This window comes from Mizuhopecten yessoensis, unplaced genomic scaffold (genome assembly GCF_002113885.1).
Source record: "Mizuhopecten yessoensis strain PY_sf001 unplaced genomic scaffold, ASM211388v2 scaffold11169, whole genome shotgun sequence".
Classification (NCBI taxonomy): Eukaryota; Metazoa; Mollusca; class Bivalvia; order Pectinida; family Pectinidae; genus Mizuhopecten; species Mizuhopecten yessoensis.
Window position 1 is genome coordinate 1028138 of NW_018408914.1, and position 24481 is coordinate 1052618.

Here is a 24481-nt window from a genome sequence, read left to right on the forward strand (position 1 = left end):
GTTACTCTATACTTCTTAGTTCGTTGGCAGGATGGGAGACGGAGTATATTCTATCTTACCGTGATGAGATAACATTGTTTTGTAAATATTAGCAAACTGCGAAATAAGATTACTGACTACTTTAGGTAAGTTGTTTGCATTGCATTGTGTATTCGTGGACGACGGACTCTGATTCCATTCAACCGATTTTTGACGAGACGTTTATATATTATATCCCATAATATATTGGGTCGAAATGAGTCTTAAATATGTCCTTTATTCTGACTAGGTAAAAAGCTGCAATTTAGATAAAAAAAATCCAATCTATTGATCTCATATATTAACCAGTGCTTAAGGTTGTTATTTTAAGATAGAAGTACTTTTTTAATATTGTACTGTACACTCTACTCTGTGGTATTTATGTATTATTATTTGTAATATGCCTATTTTTACCTGAATAAATATCATTATTATTATTATTACCTTTTAGTTTTACCAGATATTTTTGAGTTATTTCACTTTATTCCCCATTTCAGTAATACAATTGTTACTAAATGGTAACTGTTACCCAAATGCACCATTGTGCCCAACTGTTTTTAGCGACTAAAATATCCTGAATTTTACAGAGTTCATTTGGAATTATAGTAGTCCATGTTTCCTCTGGTTCTTACACAAGACTTGAAGTGGACATGTCATGTGGTCTGGACACATATGATCTAACAGTCCGAATGTCTCGTATTGGAGACAGAAGAAACTTGGGCTCATACTTTTTAAAAACGGTATTTATTTCTGGAAATATAAAGATGTTTATGTTGTGCGTCAACGACTGGCCAAAATGTGTAGAAGTAATTAATGCACAGGTTTATATCGCTATTCAATAATAGCGGTATTGGACTGTATCAAACACCGACAGCCAACTTCTTTTACACCTGTTCACATAACTATGACAGGTTTGTATTGCTCTTAGGATTACAGCTGCCTTTAAGCGCTGGAGGAAATTTCCATTTAGTTCAATTTCTGAGTGTCAGACTGAGAAGCTGAGGGTCACTGGATTGATTCCAGCTGGTGGATCGAAGCACATTACTGTCTCATTCCTGTAACACAGTAGATATGTAATCTTTGCCTCCAATAGACCTGGAACATCTACATAAATGGGAGGACACCTTGCAAACACAGTTAAACCATGAGAAGTGTTGTCATGCACATTAGCCAGAATAGAAATCTGCAGACATCAGATACAAATGTACGGCAGGTATGTTCCGGGTTGCACCCCCCACAGATGGGGGTTGCTGGTTCAATCCTCTGTTGAACCACACAATTTTATATATATATATAATTACTGATAATTATAATGAGATATTATAATTATATGTTTTTATTTTTCTTTTCTTTCATAGTGTTACATGTATAGCTATAAAAGTATCGTTTTCAAAATGTTTATAAATTTGGATTTATCATTATGCCAGCATTTTGATTTTGCAGGAATGGTTAGGAGGGTGTTTGTGAACCAGACTGAACTAGTTTACACTTCTGTGTGATCTACCAGGGAGTCAGGGCCATGTTCAGCTCAGACCTTGCTTATGCTTCTCGGTTTGATGAAGATAATTGGGGTAGTCCTCCCAGCTATCTCTCGCTGAATAACCCAGTTATCCAGCACCCATGGAAGCTGTCAACCGATACAGATTCCCTCCACATGGACTTCATACTCATCGCAGAGTTCTCAGAACTGGAAGGTCCCAAGCCAGTTGTAAGTTATGATAGTCAACAATAATCATAGCAGAGGCAATATGCCTCAGAACTAGTCGTAAGTAATAGAAGTCAAACGACACAAATAAGTCTCAGACTAATGTTGTATATAAAGTTACTGCAGCCAAACAATACCTGGTACTCATTCCAATGTTCTCAGAACTGTCCATGAGAAATTTCACTCTGAGTCAAATTATGCTCCCCATTGATGACAAAAGGTTTGTTCAAATCAACCCCCTGAACATCACTATAAAAAAACTGTTTCAATTACATCTGTTCTTTCGAAAGTTATCTTGAAGTTGGTCAATACCCTATATAAGTAGAAATCTCGGAACTTGTTTTAAGTTTTGGAAGACAAACAACACTCACCTCAAAGTTCTTAGAAGTAGTTGTAAAATATAGAAGACATACCATATATTTATCTCAGGGTTCTCAGAACTAGCCTTAGCTATCACAACTAGACGATACTCATTTATAGTTCTCAGAAAATTGGGTTATAAGCTCATCATGATTTATTGCAGTCAAGTAAAATATTTAACATTCATTGAAAGTATTTCATTGAAAGTATTTTTAGAACTTGAGCATCTTAAGCACATCCTTTGTTATGTATCATAGGCAAACAATACTCCATGCAGTGTTCTTTGAACAGAAGCATCCAACATCGTGTATATAATATATACATGTTATATCAGTCGAATACAAATGATTTCAAAGATTTTCATAACTAACGGTAAGTTATGGAAGTCTAAACCCATGTTGGAGTTCTCAGAACTGGAGGGCCCCAAAGTCAATAACAAGTTATTATTAATTAAGTGATAAATTTATGAACATGTATTGAAACACTCTGTTGATTTATGATTCAGTATTAGGAAAAAAACATTATATAAGAATGAAAGTATATAACAAAGCTGACATAATGCTTACTTATAATGATCCTTACTTTTGGATCTGTGAATCATTCTAATGTGATTATTTGACTTGCAGATAACAATTCCAAAAGATGGTGCTGGATTATTTGATATCAGCGAATTTGCAGTGCGAATTATGTCTGTGGACCAGGCGACAGCAGTGTCTGGGTACGAAAGTTACTGTAAGGTAGACCATAAGCTGTATTTCAAAAAAAAGAAAATTGGGCTTAAGGAGGCTCCACCCTTTCGCAATTAGCCAGCAGAGTTCAATGAAAGTTTCACATAATGGTTTTGTCACTATGTAAAGATGATTTTATGAAAATCTAAGCATTCAGATAAACTGGGGATTTTTTTGTAAAAAATACAGAAAAATTGAATTTTTGTCAAATTCAACACTTTCACATTTTTTGAGCGTGTGGCATTGTTCAAACCTATTGCAAGAATAAAATAATGAAAAGAAACATTGCTAATCAACCCCACAAATATTTTATTTATCATAAAATATCTACAACATGTTACAAAAAGTGTTTTTTATTGAAATTGTATGGATAAAAGTTACTAAATACAAGCTAAAAGCAAACAAGACACATAGTTTAATACAAAAAGAGTGAAAAATTGAATTAAATACACACAAAGTCTTTATAATTAATTTATTTTACATTTGACAATAATTTTGATCCTGATGAGAGTTGTCTACCTTGAAAAAAATCGGAACTTTTTGCAGAGGGATAGAATTTATACAATGACACTTATTTTCTTTACTATACCAAAAACGACAGAAATAAATTAAATTACTACATTTAATTGTCAATTTACTGTTCTTTTATGGAACAAAATTACTCTCAATCATGTACACATTCCATAACCCGCTTACGCATGGTATGTCAACATGTCAGGTAAATATGTAACCATAGGCTATCGCATGGTATGCCATTATGTGCACTTGCATTTTATAGGGATTTCGATATTTCACAAACCACTATTTTCACAGAGTTATTGTAATCGCATGTGTATTACGAAGGGTGGAAAGTCCTTAATATATTGTTTAGTGTTTTGTGTCCTTGCAACAGCTGAGAACAGATATATAAAGACAGATTTATAATGGAATTTATCTGACAGAGCGTAAATCGCTTGACAACAAAAGTCGTACCGACCAAGAGCTTGTTAACTACTGTTAGCACATGATATGTACAGGTGAGGTCGGTAAACAAAACACATCAGTCTGCATTCCATGCGCCTCATATACGACATTCTTGAAGTCGTCTGATCGTATGTCAGTGTTTTCCTGTGAGTTAATAAATGTCTTTGTATCATAAGCTTTATTTCTGAAGTACGTGTGATTACACATTTCCAAGTTATGTCTCAATATCGGGTGTTGACATATCATCGTCACACACGTGTACTATTGTTTACCAGGTGTTACTATAATTTACACTACGGTAATGGAATGCTCGATACGCAATACGGAAATGACGACACGAAAATACGACAAGAAAAACATGTGTATTACGAAGGGTGGAAAGTCCTTAATATATTATTTAGTGTTTTGTGTCCTTGCAACAGCTGAGAACAGATATATAAAGACAGATTTATAATGGAATTAATGTAAAATTATCATCAATTTGAATTCCTAGACAGTCCTGTGATAACACATTGTAGTGGATGAGGCATTTAGTGTTTACCTTTTCTGTTGGTCAGTCCATATGTAATTACATCCATTACTCAATACCTTGTACAAAAAAGTGCTATAATAAGCAGGTTCTACTGTAATAGAAGTCAAATTTAATATGTGGATAAATCTTTAAGGTTACTATGACCAGTATTTTCCATTTTAGTGACTTTGGTTATACTTTGCATTTTATTTCATTTCTTGAAGTAGGCTTTGCTTTTGGCTGTATTTCCCTCAACTGGGAGTGAGGCTTCATGTTTTACCACATTTTCTAGTTGAAGTATTGATTACTATGTAGTTACATATAAATTATACAAAGGTTTGGTACTGTGTTCTTTGTTGTGAATGGTGATACCTCTTTTGGAGATACCTCGCTCAACTCTGCATTCTGAGTGGTCGGGTGGCACATTGGATAGCGCACTTGCCTTTCACCAAAAATGCAAGGTGGCTAGTGTTTAATTCCCGGATCGGACGGGCTAACATCTGGGCCAACAAGAGTGATTTATATAAGTTGAAATAAAAAAAGTATATAAATCTTCATTCTTAGGTTGCCAACTTACCATACAACCGTTTTCATAAAATAAGCATATATGCATGTTGTACTACATTCATTAGAGGATGACAGTTCCAGGGTCACACCCCAAAGTAACATTGTTACCAGAGGCAAAGCCAAGGATGGCAATGATATCAGATGGGGGAAACACATGTACTGCCACCCTGTAAAGAGTGTAGTATGCATTTTATTATTGCAAAAGTCAACAATAAATAATGTTAAAAATATATAACAATTGCAGTATAAAATGCTGTATTCACATCAATTTCAGCAATAGAACAGTAAATGTCTATGATAAATTAGTGTCATGTTGTGGTAGCTTCGGCCATTCCGACTCATTCACTCGTTAAAATAGGAATACAGAAAACATATTGGCTGAAACCGACAATTCATGCATCTTGTCTGCACATTTTGTATTGTAACCCATTACTAGAGCTTTGTAGAGTACCATTCCCTTGACTCAATATTTAACAAAATGAGACAGTTGAAAATAAGCAATGTGTCCTAACAATCAGATCATAGAATTCTCATATGATGAGGTTGATTTGTGGCGGAATTATAAATGGTTAATCAGAAAAATCGGTCAGGACAGGGTAAAGAAAAAACATGTACAGTGTATTACCTTGTGTTCTTATTTGTGTTGTTTTTATATTTCAGGGGATTCCAAATGACAGAAGATTCCCAAGTCATTCTATCAGAAAAAAGTAAATGTGTCTATGCATTTGTAAGTATAAAACAAGTCATTCTATCAGAAAACAGTAAATGTGTCTATGCATTTGTCAGTATAAAACAAGTCATTCTATCAGAAAACAGTAAATGTGTCTATGCATTTGTAAGTACAAAACAAGTCATGTTATCAGGAAACAGTAAATATGTTTATCATACAAAGGTTTATCAGGGCACTTTCTTAGGTCCTTTTAAAGGACACATTCCCAACTGAAAAATGTGTGATTTTTCCCAATTTGCCCCTTTATAATTCCCATTCCGGAAATCTTATGAAAATAATACATAAATTCCTCACAGTTGACTGAGTTCTCAAAGTGTAGTATATGTATGAAGGACAAAATGATCCTGTTGTCCTAAATTAAAGTTAAACAATCTAATTTCATTTTGAGTTGACCGTTCAGATTTTCCAGAATGGTTATAATGTTGATGATTTATTCCCAATATCATTCACAGGTCCGTTACCCACCCCCGATAAACCTCTGCTATACCTTTGCAAGTATAAGACAGGAAATCTTATCAGAGAATTGTAAATGTGTTTATACATTTGTACCTTTGTAAAACTAGACATCCTATCAAAGACTATAATTCCTTTGTGAGTGTAATACAATTGTATGCAATAAAATCTTTATATATGCTATCAAAGTTTGATAAACTCATGTCCACTCTTGCATTGTTCAAGTTGTTTCTATAACTGCAATGCATACGAGAAATCTATCATCAGGTCAGTTACAATGGTCAGAAACATGTTATTCTTGTTAATTTTTATTGCACCAATTTTATATAACCAGGTTCATCATTTTGTCCTATTTGACAAACAAGCAAGAGGATATGTTCGGCCATTTGCTGTCAGCTATGTTACAAATGACCAAAGGTTTGTGGAACTTGTTTATGACAGTCTACAATGAATATTGTAATACTCGTTATGTCTGGAAAAGAAATTAATTGAATTTTCTAATTGATTTATAATGATTAAAAAAAAATAATAAGTAATATTATGATCTCCTTGACATATATAGTTCTTTTTTTACATGATGTTTTAAGATTGAAAAGTAGAGATTCAGTCCTGTATCATGTAAATTGTGGCATTTTCTGTTGTAGGATGTATATCTGTTTCCCCTGTAATGTCATTAATGGTACCTCATTACTTGATGTCATTTTCAGGGAAAATCTTGAAAGCCATTTTGTTCAAAATTTGTAATATTATTAATTTTTCGTCTATGATAACTTTTAGTACTTTTGCTAATGTCCAAATTCAGTGTTTTAACCGATCAGTTACCTTTGATAAAAGTACATGTACTGGACGAAGGGGAGATAACTGGAAAACAGGGAAGGGATCACACATACTGAGATTTTTACTCTATAAAATGGCGAGGAACAAGTGAATACTCTATGGTCCAATCTGTTAACTTATTAGGGGGTGGGATGGCGTTATCATAAACCATGAGCAGTGAACGTATTATTTCTTTTTCCAGAAAACTGATGTGTTGCTACGAAGAGCTGAGTTCTCATCTCAAGAAGGTGAATATAAGTTTATAAGGTGAATCTTGTCTAGTATATTAAATGATTGGGAAGGGGATATCTGAAATCTCTTATCAAAATGTCCTAGTAAGACGGCTTACAGGTTCCTATAGCAGAACTAGTGAAATGTTTGTGTAGGATGTTTCAGTGGCTATGTACAATGTAATCTGTCAACTTCATCAAACATGTGTGTAATATAAGGTGTAAAATATATACAAGATGGCAATACATTAACAAGTGTACTTGGCTATATTGTGTACCAGGAACGAGAATAGTGTGCTTCCACCGGGGATTGAACCTGCGATCCCCAGATTCCTAGATGGACGCTCTTCCACTGAACTAAGGGAAATTCCCTCTAGCTCGAAGCTAGAAGGCGACTGTAATCCTATGTACAATTAAAATCTGCCACAATTGTAATCATATGCACACTTTAGTTGTTGTAAATTTACAAAATAATAATCAAATTGACAAATCATTTGGCTTTACGATCAAAGATGTATGAGAGTCTATGAGCTCTCGTTGGTTACAATGTGTCCAGGTCTCAAGCAGACTTCTGTAGGACTGCTGATGAGTAAATTAAAACATCCAAGTTAAGATTTCAAAAGGCTGAGCAGAAAATATGTCCATGAGCATGATTAAAGAAGATCAGAACTTGCCTTTGATGTTGTACATATGGTTCTACTCACCGTTAACTCACCGTTGTCGACGTCATACAATTAGTCATAGACTACTACTGACGCTTCTACTAATTCTACTGGTACAGACTCCCGGTCTGCACCTCCCACTCTGTAGCATGCGGGGCTGAATTTTCCTGGGTGGTGTTTCCACACACGGTTCAGTCTTGATTTGAAACAGTTTAATGTTGGAGCGTTTATTACGGTGGAGTCTAGTTAGTGTTATGTCACCCATCAACATTACACTGTTTTGAAGAAAAAAAGAAGAGAATTATTTAAAGAAATATGTTTTTGTACAATGTAATTGTATTATATCAGCTTTTCTCTAAGTTGTGATTTCTTTCCAGGTGGCAAGATATTTCAAATATGGTAACAGGATGGTATTTAAAAATGAAGTGGACAGATATTTGATGGATCTTGAATATACTAAAGGTAGGTTACTACTAACTGTTTGCAAGAATCTGTTTTAAACTACACAGTAAATTGTAAGCTTATACAGTAGACCAGTAAAACATAATTATTATATCAATTTGATATTATTTTTTATTATGATCATATATCACAGAAAATTAGTTCTCCATTACAAATTGCTCAAGATTAACATATTAATTATAATCTCCTGATCTCTTACTGTAAACATACTTATTTTAGACCATTGTAGAATCTTGACAGATTGACACATTAATAAATTGGTGAACTTAAATATATGCAAAAAAAAACCCCACAGAGTTCCAGTGATAGAGCCTATGCCGTTTTTCTTATTTAGGAAAAAGAAAGCAATATACAGAAACGTCAATTAGTACAATCATAATTTAGCGCAATAATTAAAGTGCAAAAAGCACTAAAATAATAATAGCACTAAGATATGTAAGCTAACAGTATTACATTTTACTTTATTTGTTAACAGCACAAGAGTTGCCTCACTATCGTACTGTGCTGAATAACACCCAGGCCAACACAGGAGTCACCGAGAAGGAACTTTTACAGAATCTAAAAACTCTCGAGTCGGTGATCACAGAGGTCAAAACCATTCTTGACACCATCTGTGCTACCATGGTAAATACCAAAACAAATTCAGTAAAATCACTAGCAGAAATGAGGGTTTTGAATGCAAAGCAAAAGAACTTGACTTAGGAAACCGATTCAGAAATCTCATTCAGATGACCACTTTATGGTCTCAAATTATCAGAAATATTTTCTTTTATGCCTAGTTCATATACAGTAACCCATAGACCTCTTGTTAGCAATATCGTAAGTTGGTAATGTAAGTTTATACCTGAAAATCTTTGTGGATGAACACGACACATGACTGAAAAATGTCTTTTGTTATTTAGTAGAGTAAATAATGCATCAAGAGACTATGTGCCTTGATGTCAGTAGATGATGAAAACAAACTTACATAGGTGTTTTATTTTTCATATATATTCATAGACTGATAAACGACTGGAGCAGAGATTTGCTCGTCTAGAGGAAAACTTCAAGGTGAAGACTGATCAGCAGAAACAGAAATCTGACCTAGCCAACAGTCTGAGGGACTTGGAAGGTCCAGATATACCTCTAACACAAATCTGTACGCACATTTGATAATTCTTCATACCAAAAATAAATCACCTGCTGACTCTGCAAGGGTTTCTTTGATCGATTTTTTTTCTCTCCACCTTTTAAATTGTTTTTTTGGTATGGGATGATGAATGGAAGTGAACCTACTAGTGCAAAGTAAATGAACTGCAGACCGGTTACCTATCCTAACTCTTCTTCAGGCTCACTTTCCTTCATAAGACAACTCTATGTACTAGTATTTACCTTTATCTTCAGGATCTATTATAATTTTACTTCATATAATCAGCAGTGATTAGTAACTTACAGGTCTGATTACTGTGCTGTCTGGAAGTAATTACTGTACGCTTCTTGATTTATTACTCTACAAGTCTAGAACTATATACATCTATAAATCTTATTGTGCAAATCTGGGAACTAATTATTGAATAATGCTATTCCGTCTTTTCGTATTGCAGAGTTATCTTCTCTAGTGAGCAGGTATTGATTGTTACGTCACTTGTTTGTGATAATAACGTCATCAATTTTTGAGAAAACGACGTAATTTCCTCATACAAACCAATGACGTAACAATCAATACCAGCTCACAAGAGAAGATAACTCTGCGCTCACAAGAGATAGAAAGATTGTAGTAGGTCAAGACGGAATAGAACTAATTGTGATACAAATCCAGAAACAATTCCTGTGTAAATGTCAAACTAATTAATGTACAAGGCTAGAACGTATTACATACATGCCAGAACTCTTGGTGACCAATCTGTGAGTTTTAGAATCATTTTATGGGATTAGAAGTTAAAATAAGGGAGTATGCAATTATTATTAAAATCTGTTTGTAGGTGGTCTTTATGGTGCAGGCAAGGAAAACGAAAGTCTCATGTTCTTCAACTCTCACAACTATAAGGTAAGTCAGCAGTTAATATAACAGAGACACAATGGTCTATATAATATAATAAATGGGCTATCGCAGGGAGGCACAACTTTAAATGACCTTTGCTATTAATAGCACATTAAACAAAAACTTGGGTATGATTAATGTAAGTAACTCAAACTTTCTTGTTAATTTTTGAGTAGAGACTATCACAAAGTTTGTATTTCTATACATGTTATGTACTAAATGAAGTAACTTCATGTAAACAGTGTATGTACTTGTTCATAAATATAGAGTTTAGAAATACATTGCTAAAGGTAAAGTGATACAGTACTTGTCCATCCCCAAGGGACATGCTGTTTGTGTCCTTTGCTTTTATCACTCAATGTTTAGTTCTGTATGGCACTAGAGGGGAGACTTGAAACTAGAGGGGAGATCTTTGTGAGGTTTTTGTTATACTTATTCTCCTTGTTCGACTGTGTTGTAGCCTAAACGAATACAAATCACTGGATCTCGAAAGTTTGACCTACATCTCAGAGGACTGCATGAACTCTGCTCTTGGGGCTTCAAGGATGGAATACAAAAGCTGAAAGAGATGCATAGGGTAAATATACATGATAGTTATTACAAAAAGACTGGAGATATATAGGGTTGGTGTATATAATCTTTTAGTTAACAAGTTAAGGAGATACAAAGATTCTGTCTACATTAATGTTTTGAACAGATGACCATGTCTTTTAGATAACACATGGACAATTTTGATATCCTTCAGAGAACAGAGCTGGCTATAAGACCACACGTAAAAACAACTGTTCATAAATGATCTACAGTAACTTTGTAGATGACAACGATTAAAGTATTGGAAATTCAGAAAATGAATTATGAACTTTCTTGTATGGGAGGGAAGGGGGACAGGGTGGTGTTCAATTTATTTGCACGATTTTGAAGTGGTGTAAACAATATCATTAGACACTTTATAGAATCCCTTTTTTAGGTCACCTGAGCTTTGCTCAAGTGACCTATTCTAATCGCTTTTCGTCAGTCGTCGTCCGTCGTGCGTCGTGCGTAAACTTTTACATTTTCAACTTCTTCTCAAGAACCAGTGGATGGATTTTTTTCAAACTTGGTCAGAATCATCCTTGGTAGATGAGGCTTCAAAATTGTAAAATTGGGATTCCTACCCCAACCCCTGGGGCCAGGGCGGGGCCCCAAAGGGAAAATTAATCAATATTTCAAAAATCTTCTTCTCCAGACTCAGAGGTACTACAGTGATTTTCTTTACGTGGAAAGAAAGATCATCAGGGGCTTTATTTAAATTGAAAATATCAGGACCCCGAGCTATCCGTTCTCCCTTGGGGAGGGGTTAACGTTTAATATAGTTTATATAGGGAAATAACACTTTTCGGTATATATTTTATCCATTTTCAGCAGAAAATTACTCAAACTTAGTCAGAATCATCTTGGGTGAATGAGAGTATTACTTTGTAAAATTAGGATTCCTGCCCCATCCCCAGGGGCTAGGGCGGGGCCCCAAAGGGAACATTTACCAATATTTTCAAATTCTTATCCATTGATGACATGACAAGTATTGTATTTCACTTAGTTTACATGCTGATTTCCACATCACATCTAAACAATAAAATAAAGCTACCAGTACCTATGATATAACTCAGGTGACCGCTAAGGCCCTTGGGCCTCTTGTTTCTGTTAATCAGGTAGTTGACTTTAATGAATATGAATAATGATTTCAGCATTGAATACATGCTGTGATTAACTTTGTCTGCTTATACAGCATTTCCAGCAGGATCTATGTGTACTGGAGGTGGAGCGGGTCGAGACCTATAGTCTAGGTATAACATACCTTAACCTCTGATTGTCATTTCATATTGACTGAAAACATACTAAATAAATATATCATAAAACAGCCAGTATTTTTCTGTCTGTAGATATTTAAAGACAAAAGTTACACAAAACTACCTTTCAGACTATGTCAGAAACTGTGAAATGAAACATCACTTCTCTTCTTAGCGTAATTGTAGCTGAACTGTTCCAGCGTAATTGTTGTTGAGCTGTTTCAGAATACAAATTCTTAGTTGTACCTTTGTTTGTAGATAAACTAGTTGGTAAATACGAATTTAAAGTAATTAATGAAACACAATCTCATTTCTCATATCAGGTGTTGCTCATCATCATTTTTCTTCATCTCATGTGTTTTTTTATATTTGAAGATCCCCTTTCTGGAGTGCTGATGTTTGGTACCAGCTTTGTGGCCTGTAACTTCATGAATGATGTGGACAAGTATGTATTGGGCCTCCTGTATGATGAGTAGAACCGACTGTTCACCAAGTTTGTCTCCTGTTTTAGTAGTGATTAATTTCTCAAACATCCTCTAAGGTGTTGACAAGCAACAATGGTCAATCAGAAGAGGCTGTGATTGTGACACAATTAAAACAATTGAGTGATGTCATTTTTATAACAGAAAATCATACTTTATCTTGTTGATTGGTTGGTGTTAAACACATTCTTTTCCTTTAAAATCAATTTCTTGTTAGGCTTGGGAGAAAATTAATCATCCATCAATTTTGGAGTAAAACAGATACCCTAACCTTTAGAGCGAGATTATGAAATGTGATCATATCAAGCCCTTGACAGGGTCTCACCTCTCTTAAACATTTCAGCACCAGTAGGCTGGAATAAATACGCTTAATGGCTCTGCTTACCTCTACAACTTTCTCACAGCCATTTATGGCTAAACAAGACTCATTCTTTTTAGTTAAACTAGTTAGTTAAAATAGAAAGATTATTGATACATGTACTCCTGGTGCTTGGCCATTTCCAGTTCATGTGTGAGATTCAAATAGCCTGTCCGGATACATAAAATTGAGTCGGAAATGACCTGAATTTCTGGGTGTAATCTATAGAATGAACTGATCGATATATCAGGCAGCTGATACTGTGTATTTCTGTACAGGCTGTGCGTGGGGTCGTGCTGCAGTATACAGAGGTCAAGGGCAATACCGAACAGACAGCTGAGTAGATGGTCTTCTGTGAGTGTAACTGTAAACACCAACTGTGTAATCCTTTAATGGTGTTTGTGACACTGCTTTTATACATATGATCATTGTAAACCAATACTTATAATGTGATGCATGATTTTTTTTGTGATTTGTTTTTAAACTGGTTTGCTAATACAGGCTATATTTGTAATAGGCTATAGAGCTATTCAATAGACGCAACAATCTCAGATGTTGTTGAATGGATGTTGTTTGTAATTGATTAGACAACTTCGAATTAAACACTGAAAAGATAAGAAAACATAATATATTGAACTATACATTATGACCTTTCTGATAAAATTTTCCTGAAAAACATTTTTATTTACCATGAATCTTACAATATTTGGTTGGTCTAGAAGCAAGTATATTTTTTCTTATGAAAAATGACTCTTAAGCTTCATTGATCTCTGTTTACGTTTGTTCTCTGCAGAATGACACCCTGGAGAGTTACAAGTCTGCAGCAAGTTCCTTCAGGTCCCTCCCTGATATGGAGGATTCCGAGTCCCTGGTGTCTGTCAGCAGTATAGATGGGTCATTCTCTAGGTCAGCTACATTTAACTGTTGTGCAGGTTCAAGTTTTACATGAACACACTAAGTAACACTGATGTTATCTTGTTTCTCTTTCATCCTATCATTTTATAACATCATGCTGGTATATGTAAGCCACCATCTAGTTGTTCAATTTGTAAGTTGATGGTTAGGGCATCAGGTTTATATATTTGTTTTCTTAATTTAACAGTGAATTTCCAAGTTTCAGTGTTGATCTTTGTGACATCGTATACATCATCAGGTGTAAAATCTATTTTAGTTCAAATTTTTTTTTTTCTTTTTGTAGTTATAGTGGGAAAGATTTCAGACGGAGCAGCGAGGATGGTTTGGAATCTGTGCAGACCTCTGACACGGAGGCCACATCTTTCTCCTCAGATTTCTCATTCATTTCACGACAAGATGGTTCGCTGTCCTCAATTGATAAAACTCTTTTAAATGAAAACCCAGAATCATTATTCAGTAAACTTCATTCTGCAAGTAATCCAAATGCTACTAGTCTAAATAAGAGTCCAATCAACAATATTCCTTTGGTGCATGGAAGAAACCTTCTCCACTTAGAGTCCTCAACAACCGAACCTGTTGAAAACCCAGCCTGTCGTGGGTGTAAAGTGGTGCAGTGTAATGTGGGCTGTCCGGGCCAGACAATGTGTACCTGCTCCTGGAGCAGTGGAGAAACAGTTACACCTTCAGCTGATATTGAAGATTTTAAGTTGAATGCTGATGGGTCAGCAGGAAGTGCAAAAAAAGAACATCTAGATACTCCAAGTGAATCGAAGCAAGGGAAATGTGATATAAGAAATGGTTGCCCTATGAACACTGAAGGACTTGGCTGCCAAGAAGATTTTGAACAGCTTAGCCTTCAACATCAGTCCTCACACCTGAGCTTTAAGGATCCTTCAGGTACGCTGATTAATTTATTTTAAGTTCTTCAAGTAAATCCTTTAGTTTTGGATTTTTCTTTTCACAAAACAGCAACTATCACCATCTGAAAACTCAACTGTTAAAATTCCAACCAAGCATGGTCTCCAGAAGGCCACGTCTTCTATATTCAGGTTTGTGAATGTCCCTTATTACTGTTGTCAGGGCCCAACATCACGTCACTGTTGCTGGACTGTAAAGCAATTATCTAACTAGCCATCTAACCATTTCGCATAGCTCATACTGACTGTTTCATATCTCATCATTTGTAGATTCCACCAATCAACAAGTAGATGAAAGCAATACTGACAGTTCTCCTGCCTTGTAAGTAGAGAAAATATAAGAAAAAGATAATTTGGAAGTTTGATGTTTTGCATGTATCAGCCCCTTAAAAGCATAACTATTTAACACTCTAACATGTTTGCTATATGTATGATTATATAACCATCTCTTCATCTCACTTAATGTTTCTACAATAAATACAATTGTATTGAATTGAATTACCCCTTTGTGTCTTTAGTTACTTCCCTTTGGAGGTAATCGGCAGTTACTTCCCTTCGGAGGTAATCGGTAGTCTGTCTACTCCCAGTAATAACTGTCTATATTTCAGTTGCTCCCCTATGAAAGTAACTGGCAGCCTGTCTACTTCCAAAGAGAGCCTCAACTCCGGTAAACACTTCAATCTACATTTTACTACTGATCATAGTACATGTTATGCACCCATCCATAAAATTTGATGGTAGGGAAAATAAAATGATTTATTTTTGTGTGATTAGGATAGTGTAAAGGAACATGAGAAATTTAAATGTTATGATCAAAGTTGAAATTATTTAGGTCACATATTTTCTGTGGACTTCTTGTTTTTTGGTTTGTTTTTGTTTGTACTAAAATAGGGGCATAATTGTAAAAACTTGGTCCGGAGAAAACTATACAAAACATTTGTAAGGCTTAAAACATTCATGCTTACAATGTCAGACCATAATTTATATCTTAGTAATAAATAAATAGAGTAATACATGAACTAAATTAAAGTACAATAAAATGCTAATAATTTTAGTCAATATAAACACAACAGTATGCCATCTGTTTGGTTTTGATTTGGAAGTATGTAGACATCACATTAACGTTAAAGTAACAGATGCTAATCCCTCTAAGACAGTAATAATCTTCATTCCAAAATTTGTTTTATAAAGATAATTTTGTTTTCTGTCCAGGGTACAAACTGCTGATCAAGAATTGTATTAAAACTCAGGTGACCCGTGTGTCCTTTGTTTTCAGCCCAGGGTATATACAAACTGCTGAATAACTATAACAACATGCATCATGTCATATACAGCCTGTTGACAGGACGACCTGTTATTGTCATAGCAACAGCATCATTTGAAAAGGATGTAAAGGAAATAGTTCGTGCCCTCCAGCACTTTCTACCAAACAACCCAAGGTTAGTAGGTCATGCTGAATAATCAGATATTTTTAGCTATGGCCTGATGAACTTCTGGTGTGCAAGTCAGATGATTACCCAGGATTTCAAGGTTAGCTGAACGATAAAGGTTTGTAAGTTAGCTGACTACCAAAGATTTTAGATCAGCTGATTGAATAAAGTTTGCGAGTCAGCTGATAAACCAAGATTTGAAGGTCAGCTGATCGACCAAAGTTTGTAAGTCAGCTGACTACCAAAGATTTTAGATCAGCTGATCGATCAAAGTCTGTGAGTCAGCTGATAAACCAAGATTTGAAGGTCAGCTGATTGACCAAAGTTTGTGAGTCAACTGATAAACCAAGATTTAAAGATCAGCTGATCGACCAAAGTTTGGAAGTCAGCTGATTAGCCAAGTTTTGTAGGTACTGATCCATTACATAGTTGAAGGTCAATAAAGTGTATAAAGAGTATACTATACAGTCATTGTTTTGATTCAAAATGTTGTAAGAATTATAATATGTATTCTTTGTATTCCAGACAACTGTTTGTACCACACTATTTTTTTTTTAAATCACACATTTCGACACCATGTTTTAATACCTGTTCATCTATCTTTGTCTGTGCCATAACTCTAAATGGCTAGAGATATTCAGAAAACATACAATATTCTGAAATTGAGGTCACATTTAGAGGTAAATCAAAGGTTGTATCCAGACCTTACACATAGCTATCAGACAGTGTGTCGTTTAGCAAATTTAGAATCAAGATCAGAACGGGTTGTCTTGTAATGTACAGTGACACGTGCACAGGCAAGCTGAGTTAGGGAAACTTCCTTAAGGGACATTTTTTGATTTGCTTTGCAATCCTGGTAATTAAATTGTGTTGTGAAGGGCAGCTAATAATTTGATACATGTTGTGCCCCTGCAATTCAGTTTTTTTATCATAAATTTGTTAAAGATATATGCAACTTTACACATGTGATTCCTATAAGTCATGCCCTTTGGTCCACCTGAATGTTATCAATGTCTACATTATTGTCTCTTTCAAATATTCATGTATTAGTTAACAAAAAATCTGCCATTACCATCTATCAAAGGAATTGGACATGTTTCTGAATGTTGAACTGCTCTGGAAAGGAGTTTGGATATCAGATTAATGTTGGATAATACATCCCTGAACTAAGCAGGTGTCCAGGTCTCCTCAGGGTAATGAAGAGTAAGATAGGATGATATACCGCTTATCTTTACAGGTGCCCAGGTCTCCTCAGGGTAATGAAGAGTAAGATAGGATGATATACCGCTTATCTTTACAGGTGCCCAGGTGGTGCCAACCCTAACTGCTGTTTGACCTGGCTGTCTCACATTCCTAAAATCACTGACCTAGGAGGAATGAAACTTGTGGGCGTGTGTCGGCCAGAGAAGAAACCAATGGACAGATTTATCACTCCAGCATTCAAGGTAGGGTATCTCTTAGATAGTTATATAGACTGCGTCCATTGTTTTCCATTTAATTTTTAATTTAACCATGATATAAGTAGAGACCCCAGAGATTTAATCAGAAACCAGTGAGAGAGAGATGTGGAATACAAACCCCTTTTAAGCCTGTTTTTAGTTAGGGATTTTAGGTTCAAAGGTTAAATGTAATACAGGCTATCACAAGGTTAAAAGGTCAAACACAGGAATACAGTTGGTTTAGCTGAACATCTTATATACATATAGATACTTAAACCCTGTTAATCATGGTCAACATTCAAATGATCCATACTCTCGCTTCTTTTAGGAATTGTCCTTTAAATGGAATATTTATGTAATAATGAAATAAGGGTCCATTTGGAAAGCTATTTAGATTTTACTGAATGAAATATTCATCAATTACAATTACCAGGTATTATCCTTTGGAGTAAATAACAAAAGTGTTTTAGCAGAATTCAGGCATTGTGAGGGATTTGAGAATATACCAGGGAAGATTGTTTTAAAAAGGAGAAAATTAAAATCAAAGGAATATTGAAAAATGTATAGAGGTCACTCTAAAAGAGGTTGTAAATTAATTGAGAGGCAATATGTTCACATATTATCGTCACATTCCAATTCTTTTTATTTCCAGAGATTTGTCACAATACTAGATGTAGACAGACGATTACTTCTGTCTCCAATGTATCAGGTGAGATATAACAACAGGGATAAAAACGATATTACAGGAGTTTCTGTAGTCATCATCAGTGTTCATTATTTGATCCTTATATATATTGATGAAGTTAAAAATGTATTAAGGTCTATGTAGTATCCAGCTAGATACTAGCAAATTTTACACGAAATGCTTCGCAGTTCACTTAAGTTCTTGAAAAATTTACTCAAGACTTGAGCCTTTTCCTCGGACCATGCAAGCAACCACATATACATTCATCAAAATATTCAATTACATTTTCACCCCTGAAAACTGTATATTAATTGCTTGAATTTTGCCATTTTTTCCAATTAGTAGTTTCCATGTTTCTGAATGGTATTTTTGTTCCAGGGAAGTTTCCTGACACTGCTAATCAGCAAGAAGAAATCATTCAAGTTTGAGTCTGATGCCTTGCTTGCTTATGTTAAAGGGTAAGAATATAACTTTCCAATTAAACAATTTCTTATGAATAGTTGATAATATGAGTATGCATGTATACTCAAAATGTGCAAAAGCTGTTACTGATTTCTAGAATTTTTTAAATAGAGACTTAATTCTTCATCAATTAGTTTTTGTCTCGCCGCCATAAAGTTGAAGCGAGTCATAGGTGTCGCTTTTCCAGCGACGACGTCAACATTAAGTTTTTGTGTTTAAGTTAGATTCTCTGAAATTATAAGTGCTACACCAACCAAAATAGACCATTGATATGCATCAAATGCTGGATGCGGCCTACTTTTCATGGTCCATTGACTTTGTCAGCATCTCCATCAACATTAAGTTTTTGTGTTTAAGTTAGTTTCTCTGATATGTGCATTGATGGTCAAAGCGGGGCATAGGCGAGACATATCAATCGAATGGCTTGTTATCATTATATTGTACTCTCATTAATAATAGATTACATTTCTGCTCCTATGAGACAGCATGCATAACATTCTCCTAGAATCTCAGATGAAACTAAATCAAAATCTCTCCCACAGTAATGTTTGAGGCATAATGGAATATTTAGGGAGATAAAAAAGTATGTTAAAAGCATAGAAATATGGACTGTTCATCATCCAATCGATCGAGAACATGGGAATATTGAAATGATACTCATCCATATATCTGACTGCCTATTGTCATCCCCCTAGAGCTGTCTCAGCTTTGTTTTCACACAATATGAGTTTACTTGAAAACTGTGGACCAAATATACTAAAGCTTAACACAATGCTTTCTCACTGAAATGAATGTTAGGATCGCATTTTCATATCCAATATTTGAAGTTCAAGGGCATCAGTACATAACTATAAATAGAAAATTGGATTCTGAAGAAAAGTTGAATTTGTGTGTGTCGGTAAAACTTGATTTTCATACACAACTGCTGTCTGGAGAGTTCAAGCTTGAGAAGGTTTTTCAGGTTCAAAAGTCGAAGGTCGCTGGTACCACACATAGGAAGTTGGTTTCTGTGTGATAATTTTCATTTTGTCCAAAACAATCCAACTTTATACTCTATTTCCTTATTGAAAGTACTTGCTTGGGATGACATTTCAGATCCAAAGGTCAAAGATCAAGGTAGCTATATAGCTAGCACTATAGATCAAAAACTTGTTTTTGTGTGAACTCATTCTCATTGGACTGTTGCATTCAAACTAATACACTGCTTCGATCCTTACTTGCTTAGAATCACGTTTCAGGTCTAAAAGTCGAAGGTCAATTCCACTGTTGCTTTAAAGAGATATTGACTTCTGCACAATTGCTCATGTGGACTGATAACATCCAACTTCTTAAACTTCATTCTTACTTAAAATGTTTGTTTGGGATCAAGTTTTGGGGTCAAAGGTTAAGGTCACTTACTGTAGATTCAGTATAAGATTCTACGCCACCCAGATATATTGGTATCAAAAATCAAAGCATGAGGGATCAGTATTACCCGGTTAACAAGTTTAAAGTGAAATTATTATATAGATATAAAATGGAAACATTGAATCAGAAAACTTAATAAAAGGCCTTGATGTATTGATTCTCCTACCCGACAGTTCCAGGCAGTGTTTTGGGATAAAGTTGCATATAATACATAAGTTGTGAGAGAGACTTGTTCCTGTAATGACCTTGTTTAATAATTACCTTTGTGTTGGTATCTTGTCATTTTTAGTAGTTTAGTTTATCTTGAAATATCAATCATTTAGTAATACATAGCTTTGCATTTTAAACCACATTTTGAGTGAAGGCTATTTAATTTTTTATTTTGTGATTTTTTTTGACAATTTTAGATTGCTGTCAGAAATCTCATCAAAAGCCTTCATCTTCTTCCACCTGTTCTGCCTGGGTGGAGCCGGCACTTATGCAAGGTAGTTTGCTGGCTCTGTATGTCACAAATGTTACAGTATCAAGAAAATAGTGTTCTTGAAATACCTTTTTGTCATACAGCCTCTGAATAAACCTGTGATCTCACAATGTTGTTATGAAGTGCAACACTTACAACTTATTATGCATTTATGCTTTCTGGTGGGAAACTGTTTTGACGTTTTTGTTAGCCTGAAAAATAGAATAAATAACTAGACCTTGTTCCTGCAAAAATAACCGTTCCACCAATTTTGCAAATAAGTATGTTTCAAAGGTATCAACCAAAAAAAACAACTAAAAGATAAAGCAGAATTTTCTTAAATACTGTTTGGAATGTTAACACAGGGATTGAAACGCAATTTTCTAACATTATAGTTTGCCTAGCCAGTTGGGCCACATGAGCTAATTCATCTGTCTTTCTAGAGTCAGCTTTTTACTTTAAACAATTTCTTTTCAATACCCAAAAGGCCTATATGGTGATGATATTTGGGATTTCAATTATTTTAATCAGACTTTATTGCAATAATGTAAAACCCCATCTCACTGTATTATTTGTACAGTGGTCAGGATGGTTACTTCAGTATCTAGACCTCTAGAACGTAGTGATTGGATTGCTTTGACTCCATATCTGGTTGTGACACCCCTCCAGGGCCCACTAAACCTATTTTAGACACACCCACTTTATATTATCAGTTACAAGTACCTTCCTGCCCCCAGTTTATTCATATCTGAAGTAGCCCTGAAAAAGTGAAACTGCACAACTACCCGTATCATGATATCCGTTGTGTGTTGATTTTAGTGGTTACAGTCTTCATGCTCGGAGCAAGTCATTCCAGCAGACTGTGGTGGCCTTCCTCACCAGATTAGGGGCGCTGGACAGTGACGCAGTCATTATACAGGTACATAACATTAGAGTATTAAGTAGTCTCCAGTATACTACCCAGCACATCATAAAATAATTTAATCTAGCTTGTAACAAGCATTTGCTTTGTGATCAGCCCATAACGTAAAAAAATGACGTCACCATTTGTAACGTCAGGGATTGTGTATAGTAGATTAAATTATAAGGATTAACTTGAATATTTTTCATGTTATGGAGCTACAACACAAAAAAACGGAGTGCACTCTCATCATAAACCGCTTCACGGTTTATTTAGAGTACACTCAGTTTTTTGTGTTATAGCTCCATAACATGAAAAATATATTCAAGTTAATCCTTAAATAACAAAGTTAGGCTGAAGCTTGTACAAGGGTATTAACAAAAAATATAAAGTATATTGGAATGAGCTTGATGTCCTGCAGTCTATCTACCGGTAAACAGATGATTTGCTGAACTCTCCTAAACTGCTAAGTTAATGTAAAAAAACTACACGTGGAGGATTATGCATCATATTATTGTGCACCTGATATTTGTTTTTTAGTTTCAACCTTTCAGTTTTCTACAAATTGGCCAAAACTCCCTAACTGATTAAGATGAAACTTTCTAGCCTGTAAAACAAAGGGGAAATACATTATGTCAGTTGGCTTTTTTTTCAATTTTTCAGGATTTAAGATGGCCACCATATCCTTTGATTGGCTGAGACCAATGTGGTCATAACTCAAGTTCTGTAGGCTGATTTTGCTTACACTCTGTGGGGGTTATTTATAGGAATATACTTACCCGTATGTAAGATGAACAATTTATACATTTTGGGATTCAAGATGGCCTCTGTGGCTCCGAATTACATGTAATTACAGAGTTATGCCTCTTTTTTCAATCCAAAGTTATAAGTAATAAGTAAAGCTTAATGTTATAAGTAAAGTGTCTATGTGAAATGCTAATAAAACCTTAAAACAAAGATCCTTATTTTGAAGAATACCGATTTTTATCCAAAATTTCTTTTGATCCACTTCGAAGGTCAAGAATTTAAGATGAATAATTGGTGAGCAATCCAGGTCCATTAGGCATCTCCTACACACAGTACCTGGCAGATGTTGATTGTGGTAGTTTTATTTATTTACAGTACCTGGCAGATGTTGATTGCGGTAGTTTTATTTATTTACAGTACCTGGCAGATGTTGATTGCGGTAGTTTTATTTATATACAGTACCTGGCAGATGTTGATTGTGGTAGTTTTATTTATTTACAGTACCTGGCAGAGGTGATCAAACACCAGCACATTGAGAACCATTACTACACCACCAGTAATACAGGTATACACTTCTTTACAACCTCATTTGTTGATCCCTGCCTCATCGTCTCTCCCTCCCTGTGTCTGTCTTTAACCTTATCTGTCCAGGCCTCTCATTGTCTACATCTGTTTGGCCCTCTCTGTGTCTTTACGTATTTCTCTTAATTTCTCTGTTTCCCCCAGTGGCTGATTGTCCTACCATAGGGGACTTTAGGTTTGCACTCACATCTTTGTGATACTTGGTCACCTACAAGTGGCTGATTGTCCTACCATAGGGGTATTTAGGTTTACACTCTCATCTTTGTGATACTTGGTCACCTACAAGTGGCTGATTGTCCTACCATAGGGGACTTTAGGTTTGCACTCTCATCTTTGTAATACTTGGTCACCTACAAGTGGCTGATTGTCCTACCATAGGGGACTTTAGGTTTACACTCTCATTGTCTACGTCTGTTTGGCCTTCTCTGTGTCTTTACATATTTCTCTGTTTCCCCCAGTGGCTGATTGTCCTACCATAGGAGACTTTAGGTTTGCACTCTCATCTTTGTAATACTTGCTCACCTACAATTGCCAGACTTTTTTATGCAATTACATAATGTACCTCTTGGGATGGCACAATGTTGAGTGATATTGGGTCTTGGGCCCAACTATATATAAATGTATGGCCTTTTGTTCACGGTACATCGCGTCGTGCAGGGCATATATCTCGCCGTCACATGCCAATTGTTGAAGTTAGGAAATATTGCCGCTAAGTTACTTTTTATGTTGAAGAGATAAAATGTTGTCTCTAAATCTGTGTTTATGCTGAAACAATTCAATGTTACCAATGTGTTTGTGTTGAAGGGATACATTTTTATCGCTAGGCCTTTGTTTATGTTAAAGATCATTTAATCTGTGTTAAAGTCTTTACAGTTTTCACAGGGTCGGTGTTCCTGGAGGAGGAGTATACTGTCACTGTGTTTATGTTGTAGGAGTGCCAGTCAGACCCCTGCTTCTACGAAACCAAAACTGTCAAACGTTTAAATGCTGAAACCAATAAATTCTCCTTGCACTGCCAAAAGAGAAGTTACCAGGAGTCAACACTTACTAGAATTATTGATAGTGATGTTAGGAAATGTCTATTAGTTGTTTGTGTATATCAACTTAAGTCTATAACATTCCACTTTTTTTTATAAATAATGTACAATTATGTGATTGTGAGCATGTAAGACTGTTTTTTACATTTCAGAGATATATGCTACCTGTTAAAATAACTGCCATGTTTGATATTGCTAAGATGTATTTAATCACACAGATGTTGGACTTCAATATTTTGGTTTTAATTTGCGAAATTAGAGGTACATTTTCTATATTACGTTATATTTGATTACAAAAAAAAAAAAAAAAAAAAAAAAAAATAAAAAAAAAAAAAAAAAAAAAAAAAAAGACATTAAAATAACATTTAACAGGAAAATTGTTAAGTTAAAATGTTTTTTGATGGTTCGTCTGAATGTTATTTCATTGCCAATCATGGCGCTATATTGAAGTATTTTGTAAAGGTATGACTGTATCAAGTGTTTTACCATATCCTCATACAGACATAATGGACTTTTTTGCTCCCACCATTTACAGATAATTTAGGTAAAATTGACACTGGCATTTTAAATACGACAATTATTGTGGTTATCTGATATTATGAGATTTC

The 24481-nt window shown here is 35.0% G+C and overlaps 1 protein-coding gene across 2 annotated transcripts; it reads left to right on the forward strand.

The window, feature by feature from the left end:
• The first annotated feature begins 8 nt into the window (after positions 1–8).
• Positions 9–24198, forward strand: LOC110467286 (guanine nucleotide exchange protein smcr8a-like). Of its 2 annotated transcripts, none has more exons than XM_021524350.1 (26): positions 9–125; positions 1462–1726; positions 2710–2801; positions 5513–5579; positions 6370–6452; positions 7054–7099; positions 8121–8205; positions 8681–8829; positions 9205–9343; positions 10167–10231; positions 10686–10802; positions 11991–12048; positions 12427–12496; positions 13170–13245; positions 13685–13797; positions 14090–14703; positions 14994–15045; positions 15332–15390; positions 16000–16162; positions 17454–17598; positions 18245–18301; positions 18656–18735; positions 20554–20631; positions 21426–21525; positions 22756–22819; positions 23769–24198. In XM_021524350.1, the coding sequence occupies exons 2-26, from the start codon at positions 1538–1540 to the stop codon at positions 23825–23827; spliced, it is 2820 nt and encodes a 939-aa protein (XP_021380025.1). In that variant the 5' UTR covers positions 9–125; positions 1462–1537; the 3' UTR covers positions 23828–24198. The 2 variants fall into 2 exon arrangements, with proteins under 2 accessions (XP_021380025.1, XP_021380026.1); XM_021524351.1 differs by lacking the exon at positions 9–125 and adding an exon at positions 901–1231.
• Positions 24199–24481: the final 283 nt, after the last annotated feature.